The sequence below is a fragment of the Vulpes lagopus genome, chromosome 1 (assembly GCF_018345385.1).
Source record: "Vulpes lagopus strain Blue_001 chromosome 1, ASM1834538v1, whole genome shotgun sequence".
Taxonomy (NCBI): domain Eukaryota; kingdom Metazoa; phylum Chordata; class Mammalia; order Carnivora; family Canidae; genus Vulpes; species Vulpes lagopus.
This window is the reverse complement of record NC_054824.1, coordinates 151,933,517-151,951,993: the sequence shown is the minus strand read 5'-3', so window position 1 is coordinate 151,951,993 and position 18,477 is coordinate 151,933,517. Positions and strand designations below refer to the sequence as shown.

At 35.1% G+C, this 18,477-nt stretch overlaps 1 protein-coding gene across 14 annotated transcripts in view; it reads right to left on the bottom strand.

Moving 5' to 3' along the window:
- Positions 1–938: 938 nt before the first annotated feature.
- Positions 939–18,477, bottom strand: part of CEP170 (centrosomal protein 170) — a 129,727-nt gene continuing 112,188 nt past the window's right edge. For 10 of the 14 annotated variants that reach the window (XM_041751085.1, XM_041751114.1, XM_041751126.1 and 7 more), the window contains 6 exons: positions 16,140–16,317; positions 13,947–14,117; positions 10,605–10,693; positions 5,385–5,478; positions 4,656–4,707; positions 939–2,791 (listed from right to left, as the gene is read on the bottom strand). In XM_041751085.1, the coding sequence (XP_041607019.1) occupies positions 2,505–2,791; positions 4,656–4,707; positions 5,385–5,478; positions 10,605–10,693; positions 13,947–14,117; positions 16,140–16,317 (871 nt within the window). In that variant the 3' untranslated portion in view covers positions 939–2,504. The remainder of the gene's footprint in view (positions 2,792–4,655; positions 4,708–5,384; positions 5,479–10,604; positions 10,694–13,946; positions 14,118–16,139; positions 16,318–18,477) is intronic. The other 4 variants (XM_041751104.1, XM_041751129.1, XM_041751117.1 and 1 more) reach the window with 3 other exon arrangements.

Sequence of the window (18,477 nt, the reverse complement as noted above, 5' to 3'; positions counted from 1 at the left end):
GATAAGGAACAGAATGTTGAACATTCATTGAATAGGGAGACATTCAAGGCTCTAGGGTGTGGGTGACACAATGAAAGAAAATGAATCCAAATGGATGGTTCTCAAGTTCAGGATGTCCAAGATATTTTAAATTTCTTCTCTGTTCCCTAAATATATCACTGTCATAAAGCCTTCTAATGATTCCAGGACTGCTAGAAATAAAGGCCTTGTGTGCACATATTACATTAAGCTAAGAGAATGAGATTTACAAAAATCTGCTAAGAAAATGTTTTCTTCTTGAGTCAAAATACCGTGAAGTCTCACGATTATCACATATTAATTAGAAGTGAAGGAATTCCTTGTTTTGCTAAGCCTTGGAAAATGGTGTATAAATAGTTACTTGGTAAACTGATGGAGTATTAGCAGTCCAGATGGTAGAATAAAATGTACAATCATTGTATAAAGTTCCAGAAACACTTTATTTAAAAATGGAGTTGTAAATGCATAACAAAATAACATAAGTAATAAATGTAACAAAAATAAATAAGGAGGAAATGTATTCATACAAAATAAAAATAACATAGTAAAAGGCCAAATGTTTATAATTGAACAAAACGGTGTAAACACTTAAAGGATAATGTAAGTAGAGTAGATGCTAATATTTTCCTAAACAACTCCTTACCTTCTACTTCCATGGGGATATAATCAGTACCCAAACATTAAATAAAAGAGAGAGCAATGGTGATTATTTTTGTTTGACTTTTTCTTCAAATGGACTGACCCTGTTTTAATGTTTCACTTACTCCTTCAAAGCATTTTTGTATCATTCCATTCATGTTCTTTAAAACTTTTTTTCAGTCTTCCTTTATTAGATAGAATGGAGAAGTTAGCTTTACAAGGAGAATAGTTCATTTACTTTTTAATTTAAAGAAAAATATGAGATTCATTATACAACAGTCTTTTGTTTTTTACATCTCTACAAAAAGGGTTTTTTTGTGGGTTTTCTTTTTTTTCTATTTTTTTTTTTTTTTTTTGCATCTCTATTAACTGGCCCAACATTACAGGAGTTTTTAAACCTTGTAAAGTTTTGATACGTCCAGAGTTAGTCTCTTGCAACCAATGTAGTACAGGATTATTGCTGAAATACTAAAGACCATTCATAAAAGTTGCAAAAACTGCAGTATTAATCTTTATAGACTGATAGGGTCAAGGGGGAAATCCAAGTCTACTAAGTAATATTTAAAGGAATTAAGATTCGCCCAAATTATAGTGTTCTGGAAACACAAAGATAATTACTTTCTTTTAAAACTTATCCAAATGTGAACTTACTGGAAGGAGAAAACACAAGTTTACAGAAGGTACTTTTCCACAGGCTTCCTGTTTAGTGGCATAGGCCCGAGCCTTCATCATTACAGTCTCGCAGGGTCCTTCTAAATGTGTAAGACGGACAGGATTTACTACTGGGTCCTACTGGGGAACACACAGAAGCAGTTCATTGCTTGGGAGTGAAACTATCCACTAATCTTATGACTACTGGTTCTCCAAGTCTCCTAAAGAAGCAAATCTTAACCTCATGATCATCTCAAGGGGATTTTTTTTCAACTGTCACATATAAACTTGGTAACACAGGACCAATATACATGTTCTCAGTTTAAAAAATATACTCCACCTAAACAGTCTAATCTGTCTACTTATCATCTGCCCTAAAATGAGACAAAAATCTTACTTCCGTTAAAAAAAATTTTTGAAAAAAGTGCCAAATTGAGCATTTTGAAAGTGGAGTAAAACACCGAGGGGTTAAAACAAATACAGTATTATCAATATCCTATATACAAAAAAGACGGTTAGTCCTTCCTTATTGATATACAGCTATGTCCACCTACCACTCCCGGCAAATCTTAGTGCAAACATAAGAGTTCATCTTCATAAAACCCAAGACAATTTACGTAGCAACAAAGTTATATAAATCACATATATGCTGGAAAATTTCAGAACACAAGAACGACTGTTTTGAAAGGTCAGGACTGTGGAGAGTAATATGTCATTGTATCCAATGGTAATGAATACTAATATAAATCCTATTATTAAGAAGTAAATATAAGCGTTTAACAAATCTGTACAGATGAAGAGGAAGTCCATTTCGGGAGCAGCTTGGCACAGAAGACATGGGGGTCAGAAATGTTGGGTATTTAATTTGCTTGTAGGTCACAGCATGGCTTAAAGAAAAAAAACAAAGATCTATGAAGGGAAAGGATGCAATGAGAGAATTCAATTTGAAAATCATAAAACCACAAAAGGCGAAACTGCCACAATCTGCTTTTTCCTATATGTGCATCACGTAGTTTTCTAATGGTCTGAAGGATTAATAGGATACCACATTATAGGTAAAAAATAAATAAAATTAAGAAGACAGAGAGAATAAGATTGTAGCTGATCAAGCGGTCTTGTTTTGTTAAGTCAACACTATGCTGCTTCCAGTATTCCTAGTCATCCACAGGTACTGGTTTTTAACCATCAAGAGAAAGTCACTCATGTACTGTAACGTCTTCCTCTTCCCCATCAGGGTTGAACCTATTGAAATGGATACTGAAATCAGCCTCAGACTCGGCATTCTCAAATTCAGCTGACACTGAGATAGCAGCAGGATGGGGAACCCTAGCTTCTGGCGGGCAAAGTGTCGGTGTCTGACCCGGGCTGCTGTGGTTATTCACGGGAGACTTCTGTTTTGGTGGAGATGGCAAGATAGCACTGGGGAATCCCATGTTGTTCAAAGCCTCCAGAGTTCCATCTGGGTCAATCATCGCATTGATTGCTGAAGGGAAAACAAGAATATGGGGGAAAAAAAGATAATTGTAGATGCAGTTAAATTTGGATGTAAACACTGCTTTATGACTTGGATAATATTTCAACTACTGATGCTTGTATGAGCTTAAATTTGGCTAATCCTTTTTTTTTTTAAAGATTTTATTTATTTATTCATGACACACAGAGAGAGAGAGGGGGGGGGGGCAGAGGCACAAGCAGAGGGAGAAGCAGGCTCTATGCAGGGAGCCCAACGTGGGACTCGATCCCGGGTCTCTAGGATCACGCCCTGAGCCGAAGGCGGCGCTAAACCGCTGAGCCGTCCGGGCTGCCCCTGGCTAATCCTTTTGATACTGTATTTAAAACTCATTTTTAATAATTCTGGGCCTGACCTCTATTGTAGATTATATGGACCTGAATGCTTTCTCTGGTGCCCTGAATAGGCTCACATATAGGCCTTTTGGAGTCTGCTGAAAGACTAAGATTTGAAGATGTAGAATTTGAGAAAGATCTTTTTGAAATTTGCTTTCATCATTGTAAGATAGGGAAAACACCAGGTGGACTTTAATGAGACTCATAGCTGTAATTACCACTCAGATAACTGGAGATTCACCGCTAAGATGGGGTTCAGAGTAACTGGAAGTTTGGGGAGGCTTGGAGAACATCAACACGCTTTGAAGGCTACCACAAAATGTTCATCCTGGTAAGAGTGTGGGGTCATCAGCCGTGTGTGTGTGTGCCACTGAGCCACAGGGATGCCCTCAAAACCTAGATACAAATACCCCATGGTGGCTCCGGAAGGCCATACAGACCTGCTATTCCACGGGAGGAGCCAGTGAAAGCACAGCTTTCAATCCAAAAGATCCTTGAGAGACTGGACAAGCAAAAATCTTAGGCAGTGATTTTCAACTTGGCATCAGATAGAGTGGGGAGATGGCAGAAGGAAGTGCCTTTGATACAGGAATCACTCAAGTTTACTCCCGCTCTACCAGCTAATACTCACTGTGTTATTAGCAAGACACTTTTCCCCATTGGGGTAAAACATAACCCTTCAGTGTATGGAGGCTGACCAGATATTAAGAATCACTTAGCTAGGGCCCACTTATTAAGCCTTTGATAATTCAAGCAACAAAGACTGAGTAGTTGACTCTGGAAGCTGCTTTTGTACCACTGCAGACTTTTAGTTCAAGACACACACAGGCATTAATGCCTGAGTAAGATCTGCCACATATAGAAATAATGGCCCTGTCAAAGTACAGGAAGGAGGCAAACATAGTCTCTCTTTTTTTTTTCTCCTTCCTTTTCTGCTCCCTTTGGCCAATATACACTCTTTTCTGTGGTTTACCCAAACAACTGTTATTTGTATCAGAATACAAGTTCATTTGGATTACATCATAAATGTAACTTGAGATGTCAAATCGAATAAATAATGCCAGCTGTTAATAAGCATCCTGAGCTGCATACATACATTTTAATACATTATTTTATGTATTTTTCATATATTAGAGAATGAGAGAGAGAGAGAGAGTGCACAAGCAGGGGGAAGGGCAGAGAAGAAGCTCTCAAGCAGACTAAGTGCTCAGTGCAGAGCTTGACATAAGGCTCGACTCCACGACCCTGAGGTTGTGACCTGAGCTAAAATTAAGTGTTGAACACTTAACGGACTGGGCCACTCAGGCACTCCTATTCAAACTGGGTTTTAAAACTTCCTCCTTATGAGTGATTTGAATATGTAGAACTTATTTTTATCCACATGTTGTTATATTTAACCAATCACTCTGTAGTAATGAGAATATTTTAAGAGATACCACTTAGAATGAATGTACTTGTCTGAAATCATTAGCTCTTCCTACTTAATTCAGTAGTAAATGTACCTTGTAGCTGCTTTTCAACTCTTTTTAGCTCCTGTAATATAGAAGAAATCTCCTGTAGGGAAAGCAATGACAAAAATTAGTTTACTGTAAATAAGGCACTTTTATTTGATAAGCAGTGAATCTCCCACTCCTCTTATTTGGAATACTTAATATCAATTTTATCTCAATGATGAGATTCAAAATATAAAATCTTTAATTATTTTTTCAATGAGATAATGATAAAAGATGAAAGGTTTAAGATAATACTATCGTATAAGCAAAGATTTTGAAAAACTTGCATTGATCAACCCTATAACAATTTGGAAAGTGCGTAAAGATTTTCTTTGAAAAATACATGAACTGTGATCTCAGTTAGGATAACTCCCTGAGCCACGAAAACCTATACAGATTCTTAAGAAGGAGTTGAGCAATCTACTGAGTTAAAGGAAATGATCCCTGTCTACTTCTCTTTGAGTTCAGCTTTTATTTCAAACTATTTATAGTGTGTAATTATTATAAGAACAATAATGTATTAGTGAGAAACATAAAGTTCCTCCTTCATATTGTCTGCAACTTTGAAGCAATCATTTTAAACCCCTGTGAGAGACAGCTGAAGGCATAAAACTTGCCAAATCTGTGCCAAATCTTTTTAAAATCTAAATCAACAAACACTTCAAAAATAAGCACACTGTTCCTTTAAAATAAACCTGTCTATTAAAATGTTTTAATGTTCAAGATAAATTATCATACCATGCTTGAGGTTTTCACAATAGGGACTTCACTCTCAGCTCTTAACTTGCTTTCTATTTCATCCCAGTTCCGATCCTTATCTTTAAATAATATTCTAGAAATCAGAAAACATAAGCATTTTAACTCTCCATGTTTTAAAAACCTGTCATATGTTTAACAATGATACCAAAACAATGTATTTTTTCCAAGCTACACACGGATAAAGAAACCACTAAACATTACACAAATGAAAATAAAGTACTGAACCAATATTACCAATAAACTCATTTATGTGAGAAATCTGTATTAAAAAATCTGTATTATGTGAGTGGTTATGAATACACACATAAATCCTTTCATACTTATTCCATCTATTACTGAAACCCAAATATAAAACAAATGTAGATGAGATAGCCCCCACATTTTATCTAATATTTGTAATTAACCATAAAATAAGCACTTACTAAAACACAACTTTGTTCAGATGGAGCATATGCAGTATAAATATAAGATGAAAATAGACTGAATTAGGTATGATCAATTATTGATTAAAAGGCAAAAATTGGAGTGCTCACTGTGCTTTTCCTTAAAAATCTTAACTCACGTTAGTATATTTGTGTTATAATAACCAATAGGAGTTTAGACACTATCCTTTTGATAAAAACAACTGCCAATAAAAATAATTATCCTTACATTAGAAGCTAAACTCAAATCTCTTAACTTATAAAAGTATTACAAAGTTTTGATCTGTCTTCCAAAAGTAGTTATCCTCGATATGACTTGGCAGTTTGAGAGATATAAATAATAGGCATCTTTCTGGTTTCTTTTAAAATTTCTTTATTGAGCCTTAAATAGCCTGGAAATTTATTTATTATTAATTAATTAATTAATTAATTAATTAATTAATTTATTTATTTATTTAAGATTTTATTTATTTATTCATGATAGTCACACATACACAGAGAGAGTGGCAGAGACAGGGAGAGGGAGAAGCAGGCTCCATATAGGGAGCCTGACGTGGGACTCGATCCCGGGTCTCCAGGATCGCGCCCTGGGCCAAAGGCAGGCGCTAAACCGCTGCGCCACCCAGGGATCCCAATAGCCTGGAAATTTAATTCAACTGCCTTATATAAACATCAACACTATACAGGTAAGTAAATTTTTACTACTAGAAGCTGATCAGTTTTTAAGTAGTACACTATATTATTTGTATTTCTTTAAAGATCAAAATGCCTTACTTTTAAGTTTGAAAAACATGAAATTCATCAACATCAAATTAAGTCCAGAACATCTGCAATTATACATCTCCATTCCTTAAAGGGCAATAATAATTCTAGAAACTGATATAAGAATATTCTTCTGTGAAATTTTTGAAACAGGAAAAGCTAGTAAACCTCCTTGCCAGCTGTATAAGAGCTGTTACTGTTATGACCATGACACGAAGGCATGTAAGTAAATTATGTGGTTTGTAAAAGTCCCTGGCACCATCAGACTGTCATAGTTCTCAAATGAGAATGGACTTGTATATAATACAGCAAGTCTGCGCTAAAAACCCAGTGAAGTCTGCCAGAATTTGGCTACTGGAATGCTTAAGGCTTCTCAAACTGTTAAAGGATATATAAATCACCTTTGCTGAAAATGGCTCAGGATGGTCACCTGAGGATCCTGACTCACTTGAAAAGCCCCCCAGACCTCCAAGCCACTGAACAGATAAGAAACTTACTTTAAAAAGACGATGTGTGAGTATTGTGCTATGGATTTAAGAAACCAAATTTAGCATTTTGACTTTAGGAAGTAGGCTCAAATATACTATTTAAATATTAAGGAAGCAGAAAACTACATCAAGGTCATGGCTTTAGACCAGGCCATAATGGCTAGAACTTAGCTGTCTTTGTTTAAAGGTCACTATAGATCTTTCAGAAAAAAATTCATGGCTTTTGAGTGATCTTATCACATTATGGATTCAAAATAGTAGTCAGACTAAATGTTAACATGGAAAACACAGCACAAATGCTAAGGATAACTTTTTTCAGTTATTTAACTATTTAGCTAAATACTCTTTTCGATAAAGCAATTGGTTTTAGAATAAAGTCTCCAGTTCATATTTTAAGACCTTCACTATCTATTCTCTGGCCCATCCCTCAACACATGCAAATCAGGGTTACAAACTGGTAGTGCATATAGAGAGGGCCGTGCTACACAGCTTCAGAGGGTCACGTTCACATAGAATACCATGAGAATGCTGTAAAACAGTTTTTGTATAAATATTTCCAATTGTGCCCATAGAAAGTATGGGGGCAATTTAAATAGGCGCATACTGTTAGGATCAGCTAGGCATCTGAGTTTGTAACTCCTGGCACAAAACTTAAGGACCAGTCATTTCCCAAACTACCCTGATACTCCATCCAAAGGGCTCAGGCTCTCTTCCTTAGATGTGCTGATTAAAATACCCATCTTTGAATGAAACCCTTTATACAGCCTACCCTCACTGTCCTAGGTGAAAGTGACCCTTTGTCTGCCTTTACCCTCTAACTAACTGGGCACCGATCTAGCACACACTACCTTGTACAGTAATTGCCTATATGCTTCGCCTTGCTGGCCAGATTGTAAACCTTTGGCATGATGTTCTATTTCTATCTTCCTGGTTATCTTCCAGAGAGCCTGTTATAGTGGTTTACAAATAGTAAAATTTAATGCTCACACTGTCAAATTTCTGAGACAGTAGAGTTAACCAACGAATGTGTTCTTCGGTCTCAATTTTAATTAAATGTCAAAGGACAAAGTATTTTTTTTGGAGAAAACTAGGGATGAGTTCAGTGTGGACTGAGGAATAGTCAACAGGATGAAAGAATGGTATCAGTCAGATGTGCTATGAAGATGTACTGGATGAATAAATGAACAGATGGGGACCCAGTTAGTGTGGGAGGAGGACTTGTATTTCAGTAGGTAGTAGGTGAGGAGATGTCAAAGTTTTCCAGCTGGCAGGTCACATGACCATATGATGAGACTTACAGGTACTTCTATGGATAACATCGGGATATCAAGGGAGCCCATATTTAACATATTAGCCTTCCACAGCTTTTTAGATAAAGTGCAAACTCTTGAGTAACGGGCCTCCTTACCTCTCCAGTGTCAACTCTTATCATCTCCTAGCCCTCTTACTTTAACCCAGCTTTTGACTATCTAATACCATGCAAAATCTAGCTATATGGGAACTGGAAGATAAAAAGCAAACTGCTTTTATGTAGTGTATTTATTTTTTAATAGTAGTTTAAAACACTTTTATGCGGGTTTTTTTTTTTAAAGAACACCTTGAACAATATTTTTAAAAGATACTTTTGAAATAGTTTTGGAAAAAAATTATCTAAACGATTTCTCTTAAATAGACAGCCATACAATTAAATAACATTATGTTCAATTCAATGTGTTTTTACCATGATTAGATCCTCATCAAACACTAATGACCAATTATTTCAACATATAAGCAATATAAAATTGTACTTGATTCTTTCTAAATTAAAAAATGTGTACATTTTGGGACACCTGGGTGGCTCAGTGGTTGAGCACCTGCCTTTGCTCAGGGCATGATCCTGGGGACCTGAGATTGAGTCCTGCATGGGGCTCCCCGCATGGAGCCTGCTTCTCCCTCTGCCTATGTCTCTGCCTCTCTCTGTGTCTCTTATGAATAATAAATACAATCTTTTTTAAAAATGTGTGCATTTCAAGGTTTGCATTTGATTTTAAAGAAACTAAATTAGTTGCATGCTATTTATGAATATGACATTCTGTAGTTTCTGACTGGGCTTATTTTTTTTTTTAATTTTTTTGTTAACTTTTATTTATTTATGATAGTCACAGAGAGAGAGAGAGAGGCAGAGACATAGGCAGAGGGAGAAGCAGGCTCCATGCACTGGGAGCCCGACGTGGGATTCGATCCCGGGTCTCCAGGATCGCGCCCTGGGCCAAAGGCAGGCGCTAAACCGCTGCGCCACCCAGGGATCCCTGACTGGGCTTATAAGTGAGCCTACTGTTGATGTTTTTAAGATTTTACTTATTTATTCATGAGAGACAGAGAGGCAGAGACATAGGCAGAGGGAGAAGCAGGCTCCCTGCGGGAAGCCTGATGTGGGACTCGATCCCAGGACCCCAGGATCATGACCTGAGCCAAAGGCAGATGCTCAACCACTGAGCCACCCATGTGCCCTGAGCCTACTGTTTTTATTTTCATCATACTTGGTGATTAAGCAATCAGTACTCTACTATCATCTTAGGTGTGTTCCCCAGCAACTACAAAACTTCCAAGTCTGCTGATCCTACCTTCTTCTCTCATAGGTCACAGAGTTCCCCTTTGCCATGACAACCCGTCCTCCTATGAGTTGCCAATATAGCATGTAGCCAGAAAATGAAGTCCATCCAATGAAATTTGTAGGAAAAAAAAACCCTAAGCCTAACTAATAAGTCATTATACAATAACTAACAAATGTATAGGGTCTAATCACATGCCTACTTACTAATACCAGAAATCACGCATGCCTGAAGTTTGCTTCAAGTACGCAATGCAGTTGAAGTTGATGAAATTGTTATTTTGAATATAATTCCACTAAAATTATATTCTAAAACCAGGACATACTGGAAGGATTATTACCTAAAGGAATAAATAAATGAAATAATGCTAATTAAAAGACTCTTATATGGGAATGAAGTCTTCAAATTTCATCGGATTGAATGATTTTTGACTGCATATTATTTGCCCATCACAGTTCTGATGCCCTCACGATTGAGTGCACAAGGCAGGCGAGTGAGCAGGTATTCTGAGTCTGACAGGATTATGTACCGTCTTCTTTACTGATGAGGAAGATAAAAACTAGCCTTAAGTTTCACGTCTTATAAAAGAAGCCCAAAAGGTCTGTTAATTTAAAATACTTCACTATTATTTTGTGGAGGAGTAAATTATATCTGGTTATTAACAAAACTAATCTAAGTAATTATAGCTGTTAACTCTCCATTATAAAGGGGTGATTACTTAGGACATTTATTTCCCTTTCTGCCCCCTTCATGTGGTCTAGCTTCTGGCTATTACTTATACCTGAAAAAGAGAAGGAACATGACAGTGGCAGCGGTAAGCTCAGTGCCACTGCCTTCACTCGTTCCTCTCAGCTGTAGGTGGTAGCAAGTGAGCACAGCATGGAACAGGTGTCTCCTAACAATATAAGCCCGGAAGTTTGAGTAACAGAACAGTACCTGATCTTTCCAGCTGTTTTATCTATAGACTGTCTTATCTTCCTAGAAAACTGAAAGACGGATGACAGCAGCAGATTATCTCCCATGACCTGAAACATCCAAAGAAATTAAATTAAAATATTATCACTGTATTGTATAAACACCAAGAACACTACTCACAGCTACTATATTTAGAGGGATTTAGTATTTATGCTAATTTTAATTAAAAAAAATCAATGAGGAATATCATTTGAGTTATGTATAACTAAATTGAGAAAGAGAAATAAATACTGATAAAGGAGTTCCTTTTCAAAAAATAACTCATCTGGTTTCATTATTTTGGTCATATCATTTAAAAAAAATAATCCATATAATCCTATCTTCAATTACTATCATGATCCCACCTCTCTAGCCTCCGAATCAAATAATCATAAAAAGGAAAATACAAATAATTTAGAATACTCAGCTTATTATTTATACTTTCACCAAATAATATGAATATAGAGATCAAGAAGATTACGATCCTTGCTCTTTGGCCAGAGTCTAGTGGGAGAGATTCTTTTTAAAGATTTACTCTAAAAAGTAAGTTTTTATGATGGCAGTTGATACCACCCTAGTTGAAATTTATGGGCAAAAATAGGGGTTGGCAAACTTCTTCTGTAAAGGCCCAGAGAGTAAAGATTTTAGGTTATCTGGTCTCTGTCACAACTACTAAATTCATTGTTGTGAAAGCAGCTATAGATAACATGTAAGTAAGTGGACCGGGCTGTGTTGAGATAAAGCTTTATTTACAAAAACAGGTGGCAGGCTGGATTTGGTCTGCAGAAGCTAGAAAAGAAAACTTGGGGTTGGTGTGGGCTCCCAAATCACCTCTTTGTATTTCAGAACCGTATCTAGACTCTGCAAGACAATCCAGAAAATAGGATATGACCTTGCAGGTTTCAAGATCAGTGCCGGAGTTAAAAGTATATAGGAAACAGTATTAAATTTTTTTTTTCAAAGAACATAACTAAATTTTGTGATTCAGTGTTACATGAATTCTAATGAAAAGGAGTTCAGTGAAGGGTAGTGTAAATAAGGAAGGTGCCATGGAAAACTAGAACCTAAGAATAACTCCTACTGTGTGGAGTTAGCGAGGGATAAAAAGTTACTTAGGATGTGATCAGCAACATACAGGGAATGAAAGGCTAAACAAACATGATGGTATATTGTGAGCCTTGAGGAAACAAGCCAAAGCAGGAGTGGAAGACATCTATTACTTAGGCAAAGACAGAGTGTGTTTTAAAACTATCCAGGATATTGCAGTGGCAACTATGGAGCTGGCTTCATGCTTTGCCATTGGACATTTTTTTCCTACTCAGTAGTATACTGCAAACATACACATTCTTACATACTAACTTTTAGCTCCTGTTGCATAAATCTAGGGATTAACAGGATGCCAACCTATGACTAAACCCTTCTTGTCCACTGCTACTTCCTAATTTCTCCTTCTACCCACATCCTAATAAGCCTTTACCTATACTACCACTGCATGTCATTCCTCAATCAGCTCTTCCCATGGTGCTATTTGAAATAACCATTCTTTGGTGAATAAATTCCATATCCTTGAATTTTTCCCAAACTCATTTCATCTAATTTCCATTATCATAAATCTTCTCAATAAACCTCTCTATACCTGATTCTCACAGCCATATTTAGGTACACAGAATTAATCGTAATTCTTCATTCATGACATAAATCACAAGTTCAATTTAGACTACTTTTTCTTTCTCTTTAATATAATAATAATAATCTAACAGCCAAAACAAAAGCTAGAATACAGCAACGACCAGGTGACAGAAAAGATGGCCAAAATACTCATTCCTTATCCCAAAGGAAGAGGTTACTTGTCTTTGACCTCCACTATATGACTTGGTTTCACCAATGGGATATGAGCAGACATGAATGACATGAACATGAAATGTGCCTGCATGGTGGGGCTTGCCCTCTTCTGCTTCTGATATAAGTAAGACAAGAACAAGCTTTGGCTAGCCGACTTGTCCAAGCAATATGACAGACACGTGGGCAGACCTGGACTCAACCTACAACTTTTAATTGTCCAGCTGAGCTATACCAGGTAACCCATAGGTGTGTGATACATACTTACCACTCTATATCCCTGAGATTTTTGTGGTTATGCAGAAGTAGCTGACTGATATAATCTACCACTGGTCCTCTGGTTTCCTCCATCCCATCTCCCTGCTACCTTCCACCCAGGTTAAACAATATACTGAATTCCATTCATCATTCCCTTGCTTTCCTTTTCATATCATTTGTTGTATCTATTTCTGTCCTAAGCATATGTTTTCACTTTTAAAAACGTATGACAAAGAATCATATTATATGTAATCTTTTGGGAATTATTTCCTTCATTTAATGTTATATTGCTAAAATTCATACATATTGTGGCACACTGTAGTTCATTTATTTTGATTATTCTGTAACTATTTAATTTGTGAACATACCAGTTTATACATTCGTTTTTCTGCTGATAAAAACTGTTACATTGTTTCCAAGTTTTCGTTAGCATCCACAGTGGTACTATAGATATCCTTTTGCATGATGACTTTTGTTAATAGGAAAGGGTTTCTCTTGAGTATTTTACTAGCATTAAAACTGTGTCATATGATCATGGGATATGTTTATGTTCAACTTTGGAAATAATGTCAAATCATTTTCCCAAGTGACTGCAGCAATTTAACCTCCATCGGCAACACATGAAGGTCCATGTACCCATGTTCTCTATTACTTAATATTTTAAGACTTTTAGTTTGTTGTAAATTGAACAAGAATCACCCTGTAGCCTTGAAATGTATTTCTCTAAATACTCAGGAAGTTGAACATCTCTGTATTTTGAAGATCTTAGGTAATTTCTCTTCAGTAAAATGCTGTTTATGTCTTTTGGAAATTTTGGGGGGGGGGTTGTTTTTGTCTTTTTAAATTGATTGGTAGAACTTCTTTATGTATCCTGTATACTAATCCTTTGCTGACTCTGTTTCATAAAAAGTCCTTTAATATACTCTAATTTATCAATCTTTTATTTTATAGCTGAAGCTTTTTGTGTCTTTTAAGAAATCATTCCTTGCAATAATGTGGAAAGATATTTAACTATATTTTTTTTACAAAAAGTTTTGCTTTTGCACCCTTTAGAAATTTAATTCATTTATAGTTAATTATGTATACACGATGTGATGTCAGATGAAATTTCATTCTACTCAAAAGAACAAGTTATTTTTTGCCCTAGCCTCATTTATCGAACAGTTCCCTCCTTTTCTCACAAGACATGCCTCCTCTGACATTTGCTAAAGTTAATGATTTACTTACTTCATCTCTACTCCAGGTTCTCCGTCTTGTAATTGTTAAGTGATCAGGAGGCTCTGTTGGCTGAGGTCTTGGATCACCAGATCTACAGTTGTTTCCTTCTGGAGTTTTAGAATGAACTAATGGAGGGATCTTTCGGAAGTTGAGGCTTTCATCAAAAACACGATCAACCAACTAATAAGACAAAAGCAGATCCTTATGAGAATAATTTGGAAAAGTCCCGATATTGGCATTATAATTTTATTAGACAGAAGTTATTCCATTGTCATGTAGTAACAGAAGCATGATATCTTCAATAAACCAATTACTCTTTCTTTTTATAAGTACTTTAAAGGTACCTGTTTAATAAAATAGATGTTCACCTACATAGATTTTATTTTTAAAATCCAAAATACATAACTATGTTAAATTCAATTCTTCCATGGATAAGATTTCCCCAAAATGGAAAACAGATTTAAGTAGAAAGGGCTGAGCCATCTAGATGGACATGTTCATTTTACTCACATTGTATTACCAATGTAAAATAATGTTTTTCTTTTAGTTTCCTATCTGTTTTTTTCTTTTTTCTCCCCAAATCTAGGTGCCAAATTTCTTCACAGATACATAAACTGCAAATTCCAATTAAGTGTACGAAAGGAAAAAAAATTAAATGAAGTATTTTGGTCTTAGGTAAATTTTGAACAATGCTACAAAAATTACATATTTTAGTAAAAATGACATACTGCCACCTACAGTGCAAATTATACAAATACAATACAAAGTAACTCAGGTTTACTGAAGAAGGAATAAACTTTAGTACATTATTCAGAAATAAAATAAAAAAGAAAAATTAAAGTCTATTCAATGAAATGTTGAGTAATTTTACTGGGTCTGAGTGAATGCATAATCATGTTAGATAAAATTTAGTTAGATAGTTGAGAAAATAATATCTTATCATTTAAAATGTACCAGAAGAATTGTGTATGTCTTGCCACCAAGAAGATTCTTTTGATTTTCAACGAGGATGATTTTATATACATTTACAATTGATCAATGTGGTAACAAAACTCTACACAGATTCATGAAAGCTCATTTACCAAATCAGACAACACATGAAGGAGAAAAAACAAAACAAAACAATGACCATCAAAGAATTAGATTATAAAAGGAATGTGACAAAAAGCAAAGTAAGAAAATATTAACACAGTTTATTAGAATCAAATCTGTCAAAAAGGCTAGCCATTTTGGGCTACTATTGAGAACATTATCTTATAAAATTGAGAAGCTATTAGAGGCTGACATATTTTTTTTTTCTGCAAAAGGCTAGATAATAAATATTTTAGACTTTGCAGCCATTCAGTGTCCATCTAACTATTAATTTCTGACATTACAATACAAAACAGCCAGATGATAATTAAATAAAAGAATGTGGCTTTGTCCTAATAAAACTTTTAATTAATTCTCTCAAATGCCAATCTTTTGCTTGTACCAGATCAAGAGACCAAACATGGCAGAGTACCATTAATTTTATATTATCTGTTAAAGGCATCTTCTGGAGCAGTGTTGTGCAAATATTGGGCCCTGAAGCCAGAGAATAGGAGGCCCTGGTTTTGGAAGAGCAATAATCTATATATGCTACCTTACATTCCAGAATTTGCAAGAATGTTTCAAAACCGAATATATCTGTATTTTTGTGTGTGTGTGTGTATAAATGTATAAATACATACATTTCAGTTTTCAAAGTGTATCCTTGAGTATATATGCGTGTGTATTCTTCAAAAGAATTATTTAAAGTAGTGAAAACTGTAGAATTTTCTCTTTATTTGGTAGTAGAGATATCGACCAGCTAAGCAGGTATAAAAATACCCTTTAATTGAAGTATTTTCATAGCCAGACTTTATAGAAACATTACACAATCATCTATCAAGTTTTAGTTTGCTATTCAGATGCCATTTATACTCCTATTTTTATACTCATATTTTTAAGTAAAACTATACACCAATAATTGGCAAAGTGCTTGTTTTAAGTACTTTTACAGCTTCATGTTAATAGCAGACCAAATGTTAGCCTTTACTAGTTTTGCTACAAAAACATAAAAAGAAATTTTTTAAACCAAAGTTGGAAAATGCAGTGCTTCATGCAAACAGGGAGGGTGGATGTAACTAAAATAAACTAAGCAAAAAGCTAAAAGCAAAAGAAATAAAGAAAAGAAAGAACCTTATGCATTTCTCCATGAAGATCTCCTACCTCTTCTCTAGTGTCTATGGCAGAGCCAGGGGTGGTGGCAGCAGTGCTTACTGTGGTACTAGGGGCAGTGCCTGATGAAGTCACTGAATCTATCTCTCCTGCTACATCGTTGATTTCCCGAGCAATGAGAGCAAGATCTTGGCTGATCCTGGTAATAATTTCAGAAAAGAAGTTTAATCCCTTTTAAATAACAGTTCTAGAAACAATCATTTGTGAAAGAATCAGTTATAGAAGTTGTGTATCTAATTAAAGATTTGCACCAAAAACTTAGGATTTTTTGGAAATCCTATTAACTATTTTGATTCTAACGGTCTTAAACTTTAATTCCAAAAGTTAATAAAACTAAATTTCACATAAACTGTCACTTTGAAAAATATGTTAACACCCAGAAGTAGTGCTATGTCTTTTAAAACCCACTGTTAGTATCAATGACTAGCATTAATAGAGGACAATGGCAAACAGAATCCAAGGAGTCGCTGCACCTGGATAAGAAAGTAATTACAACTTCATTTTCACTAACCTTTGTCAAATGAAGCTTAGCATTTCTTTTGATTTTAAGTACAAGTAACAAACAATTGGTATTAGTAATATTGGGTTGTCATTTTTTTTCACCAACAGAAATCACATTATGGTTGCTATAGGTATCTTAAAGCAACTAGTCATTACTACTTCAAAATTAAATCTACAGCAGTCATTAAACCCACAGCAATTATGTTCCAGTAAGTATTTTAACAAAGAACTAATTATTGCTCTGTCACTTTAAAAATATTTTGATACTATTATAAAGAAATGCAGTCCTATTGAAACACAACTAAGTATTTTATGTTGATGCATTTAGAAACACTATTCTGAGAGGAGCTCCATAAACTTCCCCAGATGGCCAAAGAGGTCAGTAACTCCAACACATGACTTTGACTTCATGCGACACACAGCACTTCATAGTACACGATGTTATATCATTTGCGAGTCACAAGGTTCTTGTGAGGTAGGACTTCTCTAACTGAATGTGAATAAGGACACATTCTCAGATAAAGTGAGTGGCTTGGTTGTGACAATATAATTTACTAATAGCTAAGGCAAGGCCAGATCCCAAGTGTAGAGCTCATTTTCACAGAGCCATTTATTTGTGTCATCAGCCATGCGGACTGAAGAACTAAATAAGTATTACCAGTGATGAGCAAAAGAAAAAACTGATTTTTTTCCAATGCTGCTATTTTTAAGAGGGAGAAAACTTAATAATCTACCAGTGATAATCTTGCTTTTCTCAAAAATATCTCAATTCAATGAGACATGAAAATTCTAAGTAATGCATCTACTGAAGTCAATTTGGCTACTTCCACAGGGAAGGTATCTGAATTACAGAACATTCTTAAAACAAGTGAAAGCTTCTGCAACTTTAAAACTGAAAGCAGGTACAAATTATCATTTTTTTAACTTGGGCAAAATGTAAGCTTGAAAGACTTTTAAGGAATGCAGTAACTGCATAACAATTTAACTAACAGATTTAAAAAGAGAAGCTAAATGGAAGCTTATGGCCTAACAGACACGACCTGTGGTCAATTCCTTTATTTACCAATACAAAACGGTAGGAAGTACACTGATAAATATATTTTGGTCTCTTATCACGTTCCAGGCACCATGCTATATATACCCTAAGGGCTATAATGATGAGGAAGCAGATAGAGTCCCTGTTCTTATAAGCTTAGAATAAATATAATGAGCACATTATGTATAATTATGTAATGTATATTATAATATGACCAAAACCACTATATGATAATAAGCACCCCTAGAAAGAAGCTTTATACTCAACTCACTTCATTCTCACAGCCACCTTGTAGGAGAGGTACTCATCATCTTGTTTTACAGATAAGGAAAATAAGGCTTAAGAGAGGTTATTTGAACACTTTTTGGTTAAAGTCACAAATACTTAAATGGTGTAACTAGATCTTTTTATTAGGTCATGCTATATCACACATTATCATTCCATGTGTAATTTTGAAAAACTTGTAACTGTAACTTGTAAAAACTTGTTATTTTATAACTGTTGATATAATTCTTCTGGGGAAGAGTTTACCGTGTTTTCTTAGATACTACATTCAATTCTTGCATTTCTGAAATAAATGAACTAAAATTCAGAGAAACCGAATAACCAAGCTTAAAAGAGACAACACATAGATAAGCATGAGCTTATCCAAAAATCTATTTTTGCTTTTAAGTTTTTTTATGCAGACATTTGTACAATGAAGCTTCTGATCTTTGTAGATAGCAATCTGAGTTAATTAGAAAAAATGAATTAAATAAACAG